At 36.9% G+C, this 19,006-nt stretch overlaps 1 protein-coding gene across 1 annotated transcript in view; it reads right to left on the bottom strand.

Annotated features, from left to right (window-relative positions):
- The window catches only part of Dgkb (diacylglycerol kinase beta), a 750,451-nt gene that overhangs the window by 13,213 nt on the left and 718,232 nt on the right, over positions 1-19,006 (bottom strand). Inside the window, exons 23-24 of the mRNA XM_052185925.1 lie at positions 18,252-18,372; positions 16,965-17,025 (exon numbers count right to left, since the gene is read on the bottom strand). Coding sequence (XP_052041885.1) covers positions 16,965-17,025; positions 18,252-18,372 — 182 coding nt within the window. The remainder of the gene's footprint in view (positions 1-16,964; positions 17,026-18,251; positions 18,373-19,006) is intronic.

Raw genomic sequence — 19,006 nt, forward strand, 5'->3', positions numbered from 1 at the left:
AGGCTAATATCCATTTATCAGTGGGTACATACCATGAGTGTTCTTTTGAGACTGGATTACCTCACTTAGTATGATGTTCTCCAGTTCCATCCATTTGCCTAAGAATTTCATGAATTCATTGTTTCTAATGGCTGAATAGTACTCCATTGTGTATATATAACACACTTTCTGTATCCATTCCTCCGGTGAGGGACGTCTGGGTTCTTTCCAGCTTCTGGCTATTATAAATAGTGCTGCTATGAACACAGTGAAGCATGTATCTTTCTTACATGCTGGGGAATCCTCTGGTTATATGCCCAGGAGTGATATAGTGGGGTTCTCTGGAAGTATTATTCCCAGTTTTCTGAAGAACCGCCAGACTGACTTTCAGTGTGGTAGTACCAGCTTGCAACCCCACCAGCAGTGGAGGAGTGTTCCTCTTTCTCCACATCCTCACCAACACCTGTTTTCTCCTGACTTTTTGATCTTAGCCATTCTGACTGATGTGAGGTGAAATCTCAGGGTTGTTTTGATTTGCATTTCCCTGATGACTAAGGATGTTGAACATTTCTTTAGGTGCTTCTCAGCATCAAAGACTTCCTCTCCTCCCTCCCTCCCTCCCTTCTTAGCTCAATTCTTTTTCTTTCTTTCTTTCTTTCTTTCTTTCTTTCTTTCTTTCTTTCTTTCTTTCTTTCTTTCTTTCTTTCTTTTTTTCCTTCTTATTTTTGATACTCTCATTCAGGTCTATATTCAAGATTATATAGACCCAGTTGTTTGTTCTTTATGCTGTCTCAGAATTACAGCCAAACATTATATATTTTAGCCAATTGAACTACTCCAGGTGCCTTAATTCACAGATGTTATTTCATTAGGAAATTATAAAATTTTGCACTTATATGAGTATTTAGGATGAGTATCTACACTCACTTCAGAAATCATGTCATGAAATTTTTCTTTTCTATTGTAAAACTATAAAAAATGTAAGCACCTTCATGAATGCATCATTACTACAGTGTTATCTATATTATTATTAATATGAGATTCACTAATAAACACTTGACAAAGGAACATTTAAGTAAATCACTGGTATTTTTTACTTCGTTTCAATAAATTAGTTGAAGTTTCTTATTTTTATTTAATGAGTTGAACATCATCATCTTAATTAGGGGTTCCATTACTGAGTTAAAATTACATGTCCAAAATCAATTTGGAGAGAAAGGGGTTCCTTTTATTTTTCCAGCCTTAGTGTATCATCTAGGGAATTCAGGACAGGGACCCAAGGAAGGCAGCTGGAGGCAGGAACCATTGCCTGTGGAAGCTGTGCTTACTGGCTTGCTCCTTCTGGCCTGCTCAGTTTGCGTGCTTATACCATTTGGATCACCTGCCCAGGGTGGTACAATCCACGTTGTTCTGGTCCCTCCCACATCAATCATTATTCATACCAGTACCCCATGAATTAAAAATACCAGTACTCTAACAGGCACATCTTATGGAGGTTCATTTTCTTATTTAAGATTCCTTCTTCCCTGATATGTCTGTCTGGGCCACATTGACAAAAGGAAACAGCACACTCTTGTTTAATAATGTTCATTTTGTTCACCAGACAGAACTGTGAGGATGGTGTGGTTAATGCATGAACACTTAATTTTCTGTCACCTGAGATGAAATCTGTGACAATGTGTTCAGAATTTTCAAATAAATAGAAACAGTAAATCTTTAAATTCTCTGCAGGCTACATTTATTAAGAGTCATTAAGTTTATTTTTTATTTGAATTGAGTATAATATCTATGAAACACTAGTTCTTTTTTTTTGGTATCCATACAGTTGCAGTGTATTATCTTAATTCCTAATCTTAATAGATGAAATCAAAGAAAATTGAGCTACAGTGAAATACGCAAATGTGAGACAACAGCCAGGCGCAGATCTGGTGATATGTCTGAACACAAAATTATGGTAAGAATTCAGTCCTTTGCATTAGTCTAACACCTGTTAGCTAAAGTAATGTCTCTAATCAGACTTGTTCTAGAAGAAAAGAATAGAATTTGAGCAACATCCATATTTTAATGCTATTGAAAGCTGATGCTTCTCTCATATCAGTCCTTTCTCTCTTCACTGTCTACCATGTCTAGAATTCTCTTATTACATGCAATCCTCTTTCTTTTAGAAATTGCAGTCTTTTATCAACATTGTACATTCATAAGGTATTGCACAGTGGGTATACTTCTCATTATGTTTCTTGCTTTTACATATTTTGTCCAGTTGGTTTCACAATTTTTATTGAAAGGTATGAATAGAAGAGATTATTATTCTTAGCTAAACGAAACTGATCTCCAACACTGAAGGTAACAACTCTTTCAAAATAAGTAGTAGTTGACTAATTATATTAAGGCAAAGATCTAGAGATAAGTAATTCTAATTATACACAGAATTTGCGATAACTTTAAAAATATAATAGGGCAATAAAAATTCTTTAAAATATTTTTGCTTGAGTCACAATCAAGTTTAATCAGTTTGGCATTAATTATGCTTAATAACAGAGTTCAGTATCTTTTGTAAGTAGTTTTATCCATTTCCCCTTCATCCAGTTTGAATTGTGCATATTACGGTGTCATCAGCGTTTTAAAACATACTGAGAAAATGGCAGAGCTGCGAAATTAAAATAAATGATTAATGGTATTTTTTTTCATGCTTTATACTAATAGGTATTACTGGGCTTTTAAATTAATAGAGCTGTCAAGTGATGAACCAAAATGGAAATTATATATTCCAGAAACACCTAAAGATGACACTTTGGAATATTTTAAATCTTAATGAGGAGGTGCAATTGTTTTGTTCCCCTGTAACCACTGCAAATTAATTGGAAATTAGTCACAACCAATGCCTTTCTACCCAACAACCCCAAATGAAGAGACAGGAGTTTTATGTCTTGCTATTCTTGTTTGGGAGGCCAGAACACACATAGGCAGTAAATTGCACTGTCAATTACAAAAAGCAACAACTGTTGTGAAATTAGGAAAAATTATGCACAGGTAAACATAACTAATTAATTCATAAGTAACAAGGGAAAAACATAAAAATAATGCCCAACTGAACACTAACTTGTCAGTCTTTGAAAAAATTTAAGTTTAGAAATGTAAATTTATGCAAACTCTTTACCAATTAAGACTTAGGTAAAGGATGTTTGTACTGTTCTTAAGCACATTTGTGGCATTATTTCTATTAATATCTTAGAGTAGGTAGTCCTCCCACAGATGCAGTCCTCTGTTTGTTCAAATGCATTTCATGTTAATTTTATATTCTTCCAAGTATAAAGACTGATGCTCATTAAATAACAAAATATTCTATTTTTTTAGTAGGGAGTTACCACTACTGCATTTAAATATTAGGCCCATATCATTTGTTTTGTGATTTTGATATGCATATATGTATGCATGTATGTATATATGTATGTATACATTCATTTATTTATTTCCTTGACAATCTCAAAAATGTACATGATGATTTTTGCCCTCTACTATCCCCATGCATCAGTGGCTATACCACTGGACAAACTGAGATCTCTGTTTCTTCCTCTAGCCTGTTGGTAGTCAGAGAAATGTGTGTAGACCCAGTCCAATTTCTAGGCACATCAAAAATATTCACTATTTGCATTTTCTACTTATAATGTATGGATTATTCATTTTTCATTCACAGCTAAAATTATATTTGCTCCTTGCTGGATCCCTTCCACCCCTTCTAAAGTCAGCCATTAGAACCGTACAAAATTCTCGGAAACTAGTGTCTGTCAACTTAGGGAGTGCTAAGTTACAGTAGCTATGTAACTTTTAGTAGGAAAATAATATTCATAACAAACTCTCCAGACATTTGTTACTAGAAAAACAAATCAACCTAGTACTTCAATCATTATTTAATAGTATTTAAAGTTAATCAATTTACTGTAAGGCAATGATAAGATTCAAGTTAGGCAAATTTAATGATAACATTAATATCACTACTCTATCCTTAATTCTAATGTGATTTTCTTTTTAGGTTATTATAAAGAATATTCCATCTTATTGTGTCATACCATCATTTTCCAGTGAGTCCATATGAAAATTCTGATGGAAAACAACAGCAAAAACACTATTTTGTTTTCTCTATGCTGTGTTCAAATCTTAAACCTATTTCAAATTTTGTCTGATCATAAAATCATATGGATTTATGTCTAAGATCATGGACAAGTTACTATAAATATGAAACAGAATGAAGTCAGGCATAGCAGTACACATCTTTAATCCATACATCCAGTAAGTCCAGAGAGGCAGATACCTGTAAATTCAAGGACAGTCTGGTTATATAAAAAGTTCTAGGGTAGCCAGGGCTATATGGAAAGATCTTGTCTCACAAAAACAAAACAAACTACAAAATCCCCCAAACCCTAACTAGCAAAACACCTAGGAAGAAATTTTAACTGCAATAAATACAATTCATAGCTTATACAATGAAACCCTTACTGCTTCTTTCTTTGTATTACTACGTACAATCAGTAATAATCTCAAGAACCTTCCAGTATTTATTTGTGATGTGTAGTAACTGGTGTCAGAAGTAAGAAAGTTTTGGGCTGGAGACATGGCCCAGAAGTTAAGAGCACTGACTAGTCTTCCAAAGGACTCAGGTTCAAGACCCAGAACCCACATGGAAGCTCACAACTCTCTCTAATTCCAGCTTCAGGAGATATGACACCTTCACACAAGCATACATGGACACAGAAGACCAATGTAAATATAATTTAAAAAATAATTCATTTAAAAATTTATAGGGAAGTCATTTTAAGAAGCTGAAGTAACTTTGACATCCAGAGGACATGGGTCTGACAGAAGATGAGACACAGCTCTGGCCTGCCTTCATTTTCCTCCCGCGGATGTAGAGACACACCGCACTTCCAAAGTAGCTTTCCCTCTCTCCTTGCAGAAGTTCCATAACGTTGCTTTCAAGGAGTGAAAAGTATTTTTAACTTCTGACTGCATGCAATTTCTGCTAAAGTGCAAGAAAAGTTGACTATTTCAGTTGCAGATGCCAGCTTGCTCAAAATAACATTTAAAATAGTAAAACCTAGAATGGCTTTTAAATAAAAACTGATGAAAAGTTAACAAAATGGCCGAGGTTTTGTCAAGCCTTTCGTAGAATTTGAAACTTGACTTTAGTCTTCCGGCTTGTTGGTCAGTGAACTTAAACAAGCAAACAAGCAAACAAAAAAACAAAAACCAAAAAACAAAATCAAAAACCAAAGAAAACATATCTAGTTGTGGTTTTGGTGCTCAAATTTGTCCTGTTCTGTTCTTCTGTCCTAAATCTTTCCTGCATATTGTTATTTTGGCTGACGGAGCTTCTTGGTGAAAATGGATTCATGTTGGGGATGACTTTAAGAAAAAGAAAAAAATGAATATCTGTTGTTTCTTAAAAAAACAAAACAAAAGATCTAGGAATTTGCTTCAGTTGGTAAAGTACTTGGCTAGCATGAATGAAGCCCTAGGTTTTAGGAGCCCACAATGTATATAACTGGACATAGTGGCACACTCGAGTATTCTCAGCTGTTGAGTGGTAGAGAATAAGAAATGAAAATTCGAGGTCATTCTTGGCTACATAGCCAGATTAAAACAAGCCTGGTTATAGGTCCATAGCACCGTGTTTAAGTTATATATATATAACTTACATACATATACATATACATATACATATACATATACATATACATATACATATACATATACATATACATATACATATACATATACATATACATATACATATACATATACATATATATATATACATATATATATATATAAAGAATGAAAATAAGAAGCAATATATGCACATAAAATACAACAGGCACTACTGTTATGTTGTCTAATATACTATATGAAATGTCTATTTACATGCTATTCTCAAACAGAGAGCAACTTCACACCTCTCAACTTTGCATGGGCCTTTGAGAAGGTGATTAAAATAACCCCTTCTTAAAATGGCTTGTAACAAGAGTTACTTGCTGACAAGAGCCTGATATAGTTGTCACCTGAGGGGCTCTGTCAGAGCCTGGCAAATATAAAGCCATTGGTCCAAATTGGAGTAGTTAGAGAAAGGACTGAAGGAGCTGAAGGGGTTTGCAACCCATAGGAAGAACAACAGTATCAACCAGACCACCCTGAATGCCCAGGAACTAAATCACCAACCAAAGAGTATACATGGAGCTCCAGGAGCAAATGTAGCAGAGGATGGCCTTGTTGGTCATCAATTGGAGGAGAGACCCTTGGTACTGTGAAGGTTTTATGCCTCAGTATAGGGAAATGTCAGGGCAGGAAGGCAGCAAATGTCAGGGCAGGAAGGCAGGAGTGGGTGGGCACCATCATAGAAAGAGGTGGAGGGGGAATGGGATAGGGGGTTTCCAGAGGAGAAATCAGAAAAGGGGATAATATTTGAAATGTAAATAAATAAAATATCCAATAAAAAATGGTTTGTGTCAACACCCTGCTTCAGGGTAAATTACGTGTGTGGCATGGCATCTCCCTGGACTGCCTGTCTATTGTATAAACACACTTCTTTCCTCATCAACTATATACATAAAAACTTTCAGAGTTTCCTCTTTTGAACCTTTTATCCTTTGGCAAATAAGTGTAAGGTGCATAAGACATAAGTAGCATAGAAAACAGGTTAGGAAAGTCCTGTAATTGCCTCATATACTTGAATACCACTAAGCCAGAAAGCCACAGTCTAAAGGTCTTATTTATTACTCCAGCAGTCATGGAAATGTCTCTATCTATATTTAAAGAAAAATCCTACATTCTTATTTAAATCATTACCTGGAATATTAGTGCTATCTGAATAGGTGAGAGAGTTAATGCTGTCATCATGAGTTATTTTAATTCAAACAATGAAACACTGTCTTAAACTGTCTACATTCAGGGCTAGGTGTGGAGAAAAAACTGAATGAAAAATTTCAAATCGGGTAAGATTTTTTAACAGTTTTAGGGTATTTATAAGACTTGTTTAGTGGTTCTGTAAGATATACGGAAGTGGAAAGTATATTGTGAAGTTTCCAAGTCAGCAGATGGACACTTGTGGATGATAATATGCTGAGACGATGGAGGGAATTTAAACAGATCCCAAAACAGCCCGAGGCAATAAATCGCTCCATCAGTAAAAATTGAGTCAGAGGCACTACACTGTCCCCTGAATGTACAACAGACCCTGGGCAGACAACTTGAGGCAGCTATCAGAAGAGGCTCAAAAGCAAGTTAGGCAGATCAGGGGAATTATTGAGAGCATGAATTACAGTCCACCTCTCTTGTTCTTCCTGGCTTGCATTTAAAGACAACAATTTTATTTAAAGAAGACATGATGCATATAAAGTACATATGGAAATGCCCAAGAGAACTCTTCTTTTCCTCATTCATGGAGTAGGAAATGAGAAACCTTTACATCAGAGAGTAATGGTGTGCCTCTTGCTCCCAAAACACCAGTGCCTCCCATCCTGACACTTTTTCAATTGCATGACAGAGACAGGTACCAAACAGACAAAAGAGGAGAAACCTTCTCTGATAGAAAAAAATGTGGCCTCAGAAGAGTGAAGAGTCCTGTCGACACGAATCTCCCACACCCTCAGAGTAGGCACCATTTTAAGTGTTCAGCAGGGCTATTTCTTTTCTTGTCTGTTTGTTTTCTAAAGATAGCAAGAAAGAAGTTAAGGAGTTAGATGGGTAGAGAGGTAGGGAAAATTAGAGAGACAATTAGAGAGCAAGGTAAAACTATGATCAAAATATACTGTATGAAAAAGAAAACCCTACAATCTTAATCCAGGAAACTAAAGTCTTAGGTTTTTAGGTAGAGAAGGAGTTCAAGAACCCTAAGAGCCAAACATGACAGAAATCAAGAGGATGATGATCTTAGAAATCCATTCCATGAAGATAAGGATTACTTGGCTGGTAGTGCTTGCACAAGTGTCAAAGAATATTTAAGCAACTCCCAGTACTGGGCATGAGAAACCTTTTATTGAGTTATTAGCCAACATAGTTCAAGAGACACCCGGACTATTATAGGCTATTGCTCTAATTATTGGTTGCTTTCCAGTGGGTAAAGTAAAATACCTATGGAGAAAGACACTAAACACCCTGGACACAGAACTAAGATTTGAGCTGGATCTGAGCTAAAATCCTTCTCACTAAGGTCAAACTTTTATAATACCAGAAGGTGCTATGGAAGAAGCCAGGAAATCTTTTGGAATTTTTAAAGCAATCATTAGTCCTATGTAGCTGTGGTGCCTATGATATAAAAAAAAAATGGCTAGCAACTAAGATAACCATAAAGATGCAACTGTGATACTCATATCCTGGCAGTAACCAACACCTGTTTAATTGGACTTAATGTTCACCCAACAGGTTGAGAATGATGTCTACCCCTGAACACCTAACCAGCTACAGATGGCCACCTGGAGGGAGATCCAGGATCCTAGAGGAGAACCTACTACTGTTACTTTCCTAACTGCACTCTAAATACTTCTTATACTCACAGACAAATTTAGTTTTCACCCCTCATTAAGGAAAATCATTTGCCTAAGAATTTCATGAATTCATTGTTTCTAATGGCTGAATAGTACTCCATTGTGTATGTATATGACATTTTTTGCATCCACTCTTCTGTTGAGGGATACCTGGGTTCTTTCCAGCTTCTGGCAATTATAAATAGGTCTGCTATGAACATAGTGGAACTTAAACAAATGGATGGAGCTGGAGAACATCATACTAAGTGAGGTAACCCAGATTCAAAAGAGGAATCATGGTATACACTCACTAATAAGTGGATATTAACCTAGAAAACTGGAATACCCAAAACATAATCCATACATCAAATGAGGTCCAAGAAGAACAGAGGAGTGGCCCCTTGTTCTGGAAAGACTCAGTGAAGCAGTATAGGGCAAAACCAGAACAGGGATGTGGGAAGGGTTGGGTAGGAAAACAGGGGGAGGGAAGGGGGCTGATGGGACTTTGGGGGAGTGGGGGTATAGAAAAGGGGAAATCATTTGAAATGTAAATAAAAGTATATAGAATAAAAAAAGGAAAAATCACTTTGCAGCAGACAAAGATGGTTATAGAAGACTACCTCGCAGAGTAACTGGGAGAAGTAGAGGGAAATGAAACTATGATAGGAATATAGTGCATGAGAAAAGAATTTATTTCCAATAAAAGAAAACAAACAAACAAACTAAAGTCAAGATTAGGGAAAGTTATGCCAATCCTAAGTACTGGATAGCAGGAGGAAGAGGCTACAGTTTGATGGACAGCTTTCTTGGAGACAAGAGAACCTCAAAATAGAAAATGGGATTTCAGGTATAGCACAAAAGGAAGTTGAAACACCAGGAAATCTCTAAATACTCCCACAGCCCACAGGAGCTGGTCTCAGGCCTGGGAGGATTATTTATTTATTTATTTATTTATTTATTTATTTATTTATTTATTTATTCACTTTACATTCCAATGTAAGCATCCTCTCCTCCCAGTATACTCTCACACAGATCCTGGGGGAGAGGATCTGGACTGGGGTATGATCAAGTATAGGGAGAGCAGGGAAGAGAGAAAAGGAGTCACTAGTGGGCTAGGGATGGGCATCTCTAGGATGTACTAGAGACCTAGAGCATGTGCTCAACCCAGGCTGACTAATGGGGCGATCCTAGCTGACATTCCTAGCACTGGGGTATATGGATCCCACAGGTATATGGATATATGGGTGGTTACTTCCTGTATCCAGCCAGGACATCCAGTGGAGGGATAAGGACTATATCCCACCCACAAAACCCTTGACCTAAAATGTGACCCACCTGCATGTTGTACAAGGATAGAACAGAGACAGAGGAACAGGCCAACCAATGATTTCCCTAATTTAAGACCCATCTCATGGGCAAGAACCAATCTATGACACTATTAATGAAACTCTGTTAGGCTTACAGACAGGAACATAGCATAAATCTCCTCTTAGAGGCTCCACCCAACGGCCAACCGGTACAGGTACAGAGACCCATAGCGAAACATTAGATAGAGTTCAGGAAGTCTTGTTGAAGAATTAAAGGAAGGACTGAGGGACACAAAGAGGACAGGGACTCCACAGGAAGACTAACAGATAACTTACTTGGACTCTTAGTGGCTCCCAGAGACTGAACCTCCAACCAAAGCGTGAGCATGTACTGGACCTACCACCCCCACCCCACATATATATCAGAAGTATAGTTTCTTCCTCATGTGAGTCCTCCAACAACTGGAGTAGGGGATGTCCCTGTATCTGCTGCCTGTGTGTGGGTTCTGTTCCCCTAACTGGGTGGGGTATCTTGTCTGGCTTCAGTCAGAGCGGTTGTTGCTAGTCCTACAGTGGGAAGGTGATACAGTGGGGCCTTCCCCTTTTTAGAGGAGAAGACAAGGAGGACATCAAGGGAAGATCTGTGTGAGGTTGTACTGAGAAGATAATGTAACACTGTGACAATGATACTGAATTGTACTCAAAAAGGAATAAAGAGACATTGAACTTGGGGATCGCAGGAGCCATAGTGGCACAAGAGTGGTGCTCAGTTTGACTTGGAGCAGTGGTGTGAGTGATGGCTTTGGTTAGATCGAGAAATATAACTCAATGACCATTATCAAATAATGATGAAAATGCTATTTGACAAAAGGTGTCCCTCTGCTATAAATAACACAGTTTAGTCACATTGGAAATCAAAATGGAGCAAGTAGGTTTCAAGGGAGGATTACAGAAGGGCTCAGGAGAACATCCACTTCTAAATGCTCTGAGACTTGATGCCAGCTATCACTCCAATGAACATTCAAATTTCACCAGTCAATGATGATCTGTTCATGACTTTCTATTCTCTGCAATATGGAAGAAAGTTCCAGGAACCTTTTTTGTCCTTAATCATAGGGAAAGAAGCAAAATGATGTCATATTAAAACTTTATGGGCATCATGCTTTATGAAGGTGTAATGACTGACACACAGCTTTCAGCTATCAGAATTTCACATCCTTTACAGAATACAGTCTCCAGGATATGTCTAATAAATACACAACCAATAACATAGAAGTAACCAAAGAAGCTTAAGCTATACCACACCAGGAAACAGAAGGGTTTAATCTTTTGAGATTGGGAAAGTATTCCTTTCATGATACATTCAAGCTCTTTGCTTTGAGAATATAATGAATAAAGATAACTCAAAATAACTTTAACATGTATTTAGATATGAAAATATGTGAATGAATTGCTAGCCAAACTACATTATGTTCAGTGAAAGAAGATTTAGTAGAAAGCATGTTTTAAAATGCTATACTACCCCAAGAAGTATTTAAGAAATTTATAAATTCAAAGTTTACTTGGTACTGGCAACCAAAGTATTCAGGAAGAAGAGCTGTATCCTGAGAGTACAGGGAGGACCAAAATGATAGTCCATGACTACAGGGAATTTATGTCTACATGGAGGGGAAATGACTGTATATTCAATATAACGTGGTTGGTGCTATCACAGGCAGCAGATACGGAGCTGATGCTTGAGGAAGTGAGGAGGAAGAATGTGTATGTGTGTCTGTGTGTGTGTGTATGTGTGTGTGTGTGTGTGTGTGTGTGTATGTGTACTAGAAGGGTAATACCTGCAACATGCTCTGTGGAAAAGTAATAGCAAGGACTGTCCCAAAGAACAAGTTGTGTCTGTTGTAAGGAAAGGAAAAAAAATTTATCCAGAACCTTGGGAAGTACATGGAAAAGAGGAAGTAGAAGAAGAAACTATTGAAAAGAAAATGTAATGTGTATTCATCCAGAAACCCCTGAAAAATTCTAAGTGGAAAGGGTTATGGTGAAACTATGTTTCACAGTGAACATATTAAAGACAATCAGCAAGGTAAGAAAAGGGAGTAACAAGGGGGATGGGAGCACGAGCAGGTGTAGCCTTTATGACTATAGAAGTATATGTATGAATTCAGATGTCAGACATTTAATGCGGCAAATTTAAGATGATTCTGGTGGTGTTGGAGAGAAAGGAAAAGATTGCAGACATGGAATTATGTAATTCAATGGACTTTTTTTTTGTTTTTGTTTTTGGTTTAGGGGATATTGAATGTGGTTTAGAGAATTCAGATTTCCAGCTCTGGAAGAACTTAGTAATGGATCTACCTGCTCAAAATAATGCTGAAGAGCAAGAATCATTAATATCTGTAAGGGGGAATGTGCAAGAAAGCAGGTACATGGTGTATTTTGAGGTGCTGTAATCAAGGTTTCTGAAATAATAATGGAAGGGTGGAGGGAGGCATCTGGATGGGAGAGAGGTGGGGGAGGGGGAAAGGCACCAGAATCAGGTGTGGGAGGAGACTGGGGCAGGGGGAGAAGTATAGAGGGTCAGGAATTTGAATAGAGGTGTGTAGCTGTGGGGGATGGGGAACTGTGGGTAGCCACTAGAAAGTTCCAGATGGCAGGGAGCAAAGAGGTTCCCAGGACCCAATGAGGAAGACATTAGCTGAAATAACCAACAAAGAGGAGAGAGAGCCTGTTGAGACCATATCTAGTAGATAGGTAGGTTGAAGGATGGAGCAACTCACCCAACTCAAAAATATTAATTCAGAATTGCTCCTGTCAAAAGAAACTGCAAGGACTGTAGTGACTGAAGGAAAGGCTATCCAGAGATTGCTCCACCTAGGGATCCATCCCATCTGCAGACACCAAACCTGGACACTATTATTTATGCCAAGAAGTGCTTGCTGACAGGAGCCTGGTATAGCCCCAAGAGGCTATGTCAGAGCCTGGCAAATACACATGGGGATGCATGCAGCCAAACATCAGACTAACTGTGGGAATCCCAGTGAGGAGATAGGGGAAAGACTGAAGAAGCTGACGAGTTAGCAACCTCACAGGAGGAACAATAACATCAACCAACCAGATTCCCCCAGAGCCCCCAGGGACTAAACCACCAACCAAAGAGTACACATGGGGGTACCCATGGCTCCAGCCTCATATGTAGCAGAGGATGACCTTATCTGGCATCAATGGGAGGGCAGCCCCTTGGTCCTGCAGAGGCTCAATGACCTAACCTAGGAGAACATTAGGGAGGTGAGGTGGGAGTGTGTAGGTGGGTGGAGGAGCACCCTCATAGAAGCAGGGAGGACAGAGGAGGGTATAGGGGGTTTAACTGAGAAGGTGGATAACATTTGAAATGTAAATAAATAAAATAACCTATGAAATAAAATAAACAAAAATGTATTAACCGCAAGAAGTGGGGTGCGTCAGGTGCACAGATATGAAAGGAAATCTGTGATGGTCACTGCAGTGCCTGATCCTTTTCTTGGATTCTGTCTTCCTTCACTTTCTGGGCTGCTCTTTGCATTATGTGAACACATGGCTAATAAAGCCAGGATGTTCTGTGTGCTCAGGAGAAAGAAGTTAGAAAGTAAAAACAGGCTGGATAGGCAGCTCTTCCAAACCATCCACACCAACACAGACTTGTCTCCTGCGTTAGATATGCTTACTGAAATGATGAAGACATTGGTACTAGGCTAATATCCATTCTTTGTCACTGTTGAGAATACTAACATATTATAATCACAGGGCTAGTTAACTGTTTCTTAGTGGGAGAATTTAGAAAATCATGAAAGGAATTATGAAATATGAATTTAAATCTCTCTTTTTTCTTTTGGCTTTTATTGATATTTGTAATGGAGCTCTGGTACAATTTATAAATAAACATTACTTTGATTTTTTTCCCTGACATTACTTAACATTTTTCATTTGATAAAACATCCAACCTATTTTAATGCCAATGTGATTTCACTGCTGCCAGGAAGATTGTCATTGTTAAACAATTATCACTACAATCCATTTCAATTATCTATATTATTGTGATTTTATAAAACTTATATTAATTGATTTAAGACTCAAGACATATGCATTTTTTGCCCTTCTCCACCATCTATGCAATTCAAAAGAAAACAGACCTTCTGGTTTCTCTAAAATTATAACTAGAGAAACTCCTTCATAAATTGAATATCAGCTTATGGATATTTAAATTTAGCAAAGAATTTTAACATTCTATAATTTCTTATGTTCTGTAAGAAAAACATTGTGCTATTTTATTGAAGGAAAAAAACCCTCTCTCTAGTTAAGCTATACAACTGCTAAGAATATTAAATATTCTCTTTAGTTAAAATAAAATTTAAAGTTCAAAGTCCCATGTGGTTCTAGGAAAAGTAGAATATTCCAAAATTCAAATTAACAGTAATAAAGAGTAGTATAGCTCTTGGCCCACTATAAGCCACAATAAATGTTTTAAATGAATAAGTACATTTATAAAAAGAGAAAATTAAATTTAAATTGTATAAACTTATTAATTTGACAATTGTAGATCATAATAATTAGTAGGTGAAGTGAGTATACTGCTCCTAATTGGAAGGAAAGCTCAAATCAGTGTCAGAAGTGCTTATGCCAGTCAGTTAAACCTATTCCAAAAATTTAATTAAATATTCATACACATAGTCAACTAGTTGCAGAACTAGAAAGTCAAGCTAGTGCCTTGCCCTAGACCTTACCCAGGAGAGGTCTGGAGGCACCCAGGAGTTTATCACCTTGGGATGGCTGTGGGAAGCTTAAAGAAGCTGCAGCCCCCTCGGGTCCAACTGCATGGCTTTAGTTAAGACTCTGCTATATATTAGCACTGTAGAATAAGACAAAATGTTTTAGTTTACCCTACTCAGTAAGTTCAGTAAGTTGATTCATAAATGTGAAGTTAAATATAATGTATGTGTGTGTATGTGTGTGTGTGTGTGTGTGTGTGTGTGTGTGAGAGAGAGAGAGAGAGAGAGAGAGAGAGAGAGAGAGAGAGAGAGAGAGAGAGAGAGAGAGAAACAGAAAAAGAGAGACAGAGAGAATTAGATCTACTGAGATCTACTGATCAAGTATTTTGATATCTGGACATGTACAGGTCTTAGAGTATGAAGTATCAGGGGTTTTTATTCAAGACCACTGTGGCATCTGAAAGAATGTAAAGAGATTTGGTTTAACTCTTTTTGCTTTATTTTTACTTATTCTCTTGTGACCATGACTCAACAACAATGGTCTTCCATGACAGATAAGTGTACTAGTGTTCCCAGGACCATTGCCATTCTACATAATACAAAATGATCACCACCATGACTACAAGTGTACCACAATTTCTACCATAACCATCATCACTACTATTATTGTTTTTTAGTATATCATCGCCATTATCATCACTTCTGTTACCACTAACATTCCGAACATCAATGCCATTGCCAAGAGCACAATTGCCACCACCATTATTCTGCTTGCTACTTTTCTATCAACTTGGCACAGTCTAGAATCATCACAGAAGAAAGAGGCTCAATTGAGAAAAAGATCTCCATAAAATCAGGCTGTAGTCAGATTTATAGGGCACATTCTTAGTTATTGATACAAGTAGGTCAAGCCCATTATCAGTTGGTAATCCTGGGTCTATAAGAAATTAGGCTGAGCAAGTTATGGTGAGAAAAACAAAAAACCCTAAGCATCACCCCTCCATGTTTTTTGCACCAGATCCTACCTCCAGATTCCTGCTCAATTTGAATTTCTGTCATAGATTTCCTCAATGGGCTGTGACTTGGGATATGTAAGCTAAGTAAACTGTTTCTTTCGCAAGTTGCTTTTATTCTTGGTGCTTCATCACAATAGTAACCCTAGCTATGACAATTGGTAACTCTAACAATGATAATACATAAAGTCCATGAGAATATAAGTATGAAAATCATAGTGCCATTCAGAGAGTCTAAAGAATGCCAGATGAAGTACAAATGCATAAAATCTAGTAAGTAAAAAAAAATAAAGGATCTGTGTAATTTACAGTAAGAGACAGCAGGAAACATTTGAAAATCGGCAGTCTAAGCATCTGCATCAGATGGTGATGGAAACTGGATCTCCATCTACATGTAGATGTATAAAGCTAGATTCCTGCTTTCCTCCTCTTCTCATCTTATAAAAAATCAATTTTAAATGAATCAACATTAATATAAGACTCAAAACTCTGAAACTGATGAAGGAGAAAGTAGGGCAAACACTTCAAGATATAGGTTTTGGAACAAACTCTGGATAGGACTTTCCTTATTCAGGAAATAATGTAAACATTTAACAAATGAGAATTCACGAAATAAAAAAGTTTCTGAACATCAAGAGAATTAACCAAAAAAAAAAAAAATACAGAGATAGCCTACAGAATGAGAGAAAAAATTGTTAGCTGTCCAACTTACAAGTCTTTCTGTCTGGAATACACAAAAATATGAAGATAACTAAATAATTAACAAATTAAACAACCCAGTGAACAGATGTTAATGAGATAAACAGATTTTTTTAAAATTATGAACTATTAAGAGGTAATAAACTTGAAGAAAAAATATTCAACTACTGACTGTCCTTCAAATAAGTGCAAATCAAAACTTTGAGACTCTATCTTACTTCTATTAGAGTGGCAGTTATCAACAAAAAACAAGAATTACTTTATTTTATTACCTAGAACATATTAGCCTCCAGTAACTATAAGAAATGCTCAGAAACAACAAAGCCATTACTTAATAGTACATCAGCAGTTTTTTCTTTCATATATGTCAAAATCTCATAAACAGTTTCCTTATTATGTGTTTGAAGATTAATCCTAAGAGAATTGCAAGACATTTTGTCATTATTTTGCTATGTCTCAGAGTTTACAGTTGGTCTTTGGTATCTGAAGTTAGGTTTAAGTTAAGTCTCTGACAAGGGTGGATAGTGCTTCCAGACTGCATGCAATAACTTCTCTGTATAAATAAAGAGAAGAAAGGTAATTGCTAAATAGTTCCTAGAGAAGATAGGACAAAAAAATTAGATACTGGGATAACATAGCCATAGAAACACATGATCACTGGAAAGCAAAGGCAATACTGGTAATGATTCTTGTCCATTTGATACTCACTGTGCATGGGGTCTGCATCCATGGCTCTCCATCAATTTGCATTGGCAGTGACTTGCTTGTCCTGGGGAAAAAAATCTCCTTAACTATAATGCTAAAATATTTAATATAACAGATTATCCGTAAAACATAAGTCCAAGAAAGGCAAATCTGATCACTGCTGACCTCTTCTGAAAGGGGTATTTCATTAACTATTAATGAACACTGAAAGGTTCCCTGGTCACAAGAATGTTAAAAGCTTCCTGGTAAATGTGGTGACATAAAGAATAATTCTGAATGCCAAATGAAAATACCAGTGTTTGTGTCCAAAGACACTATTAGAGTTCTTAACACCAAAGACTCTCCTTGTTGACACATACAATACCACCACCACATGCATTGCAAACCTAACAAAAACGTGTTGGTTTTCTGAGATGTTCTAGGACCAACACATTCACCAAATAATATTTAATGTATCTATACCACAGTTTGTTGTTTTATTTTCTTCAAAGCACATTCTATGTTTTTCTATAGATGAAATATCATGAAAAATTCAAACGTTGGAAACTTTAGCATGAGCCTATTTGTAATTTAGGCTCCCAAGAACAATGCTCTGCTTTAGCACATGAGAAAAACTGTAACTTAAGAGAAGAAGAGTATTTTGGCTTGCTTTTCCCCTTTGGATAATTTGTTTAGTAATATCTTTTGTGGTTCAGTATATTGAGTGTGAATGAACACGAGGTAGATTAAACTCACATATTAGTTGGTACATCCATAGATTATGATTGAATTGGAAATATCTTCCATAGACTCATGTTAAATATTAGGATCCTAACTAATACTTTGGGAATTTCTAGAAGCTTCAGTAGATAGCCCTTGTTGGGAGAGGTTGAGCACTGGGAATAGGCCCTTCGGAATATGCTATCTCTAGCCTCTTCCCTTTTATCCATCCTGGGTACCATGATCCAGCCACCTATCTGCCACAACCTTCCTGCATGATGTGTTGACACTCATGTACTCTGAGCAAAATAAACCTACCCTCCTATAATATGTTTTCTCATTTGTTTTGGCCACAGTTATAAAAATGTAACCAAATATCATGGTAATAAATAAAAGTAGATACTAAGAAGTAGATACTAAGATTATAAAATTTGTTAATTTCTATCATTTTGAAATACATAATAAAGTGTAATAATTGAGCATTTGAAACAAAAATAAGATAGATATCACTATCAGTTGTCTTGCATCCTCTTTGTTAACTTGGTATTATGTCATGTCAAAGCACACTGTCAATTAGAGCTAAAGAACTACCTGATAACCACTGAGGAGCACTGAGCCAGCCGCCGGCCAGCACTTTTCAGGCCCGTGTATATTTGGCCCATTTCCATTGCTCCTTCCAAGCCAACAACCTCCAGCAGCTGGTCACTCAGATCTGAAAGACAACAGAAACCTGGTCAATTATAGTGCATGTGCAAATCCACAGAATGACACTATATCTTATGAATGTACACACGCCATTTCACAAAGTGTTTGTCTTGAAAATCAAAAGCAATGAAAAAACACTATGCTTCTGTGTTAGTATAACTAATCTCTGAAGCTCTTTGGAAAACTATTTGCTGTCAGTTTATTCTAAAACAAGTAGGAAGAACAAACTCAGAGCCAAATAATACCAAAAGAAACATACCAGTAGTTACTAACATCAACAAACTTGATGTTATTCCACATGTATACACGGAAGAGCTATACAGCCCACATCACACATTTGGCAGCAAAATACACATTTCATCACTATAAATACAGCATACAGATTTGCTGTTAGACATGATTTTGTTAAATTCCTCAAACAAGAGAACTTGGAGATCATGGAGTTGAAGCTTATTTCATAGGTTATCAAGACGGTGTCTTATTTCATCAAGTGGCTTGCATACCAGGTAAGTGTTGATGTTAAAGAAATGATAGAAGTTTTTGGAACTATTGCCTCAGCCTAAGGAATATATACTCTACAAGAATGACATTTAAGAACAGATGAGATAATTAGCAGATTGCAAACAGCATCTTGTTATTAT

This window comes from Apodemus sylvaticus, chromosome 6, assembly GCF_947179515.1.
Source record: "Apodemus sylvaticus chromosome 6, mApoSyl1.1, whole genome shotgun sequence".
Taxonomy (NCBI): domain Eukaryota; kingdom Metazoa; phylum Chordata; class Mammalia; order Rodentia; family Muridae; genus Apodemus; species Apodemus sylvaticus.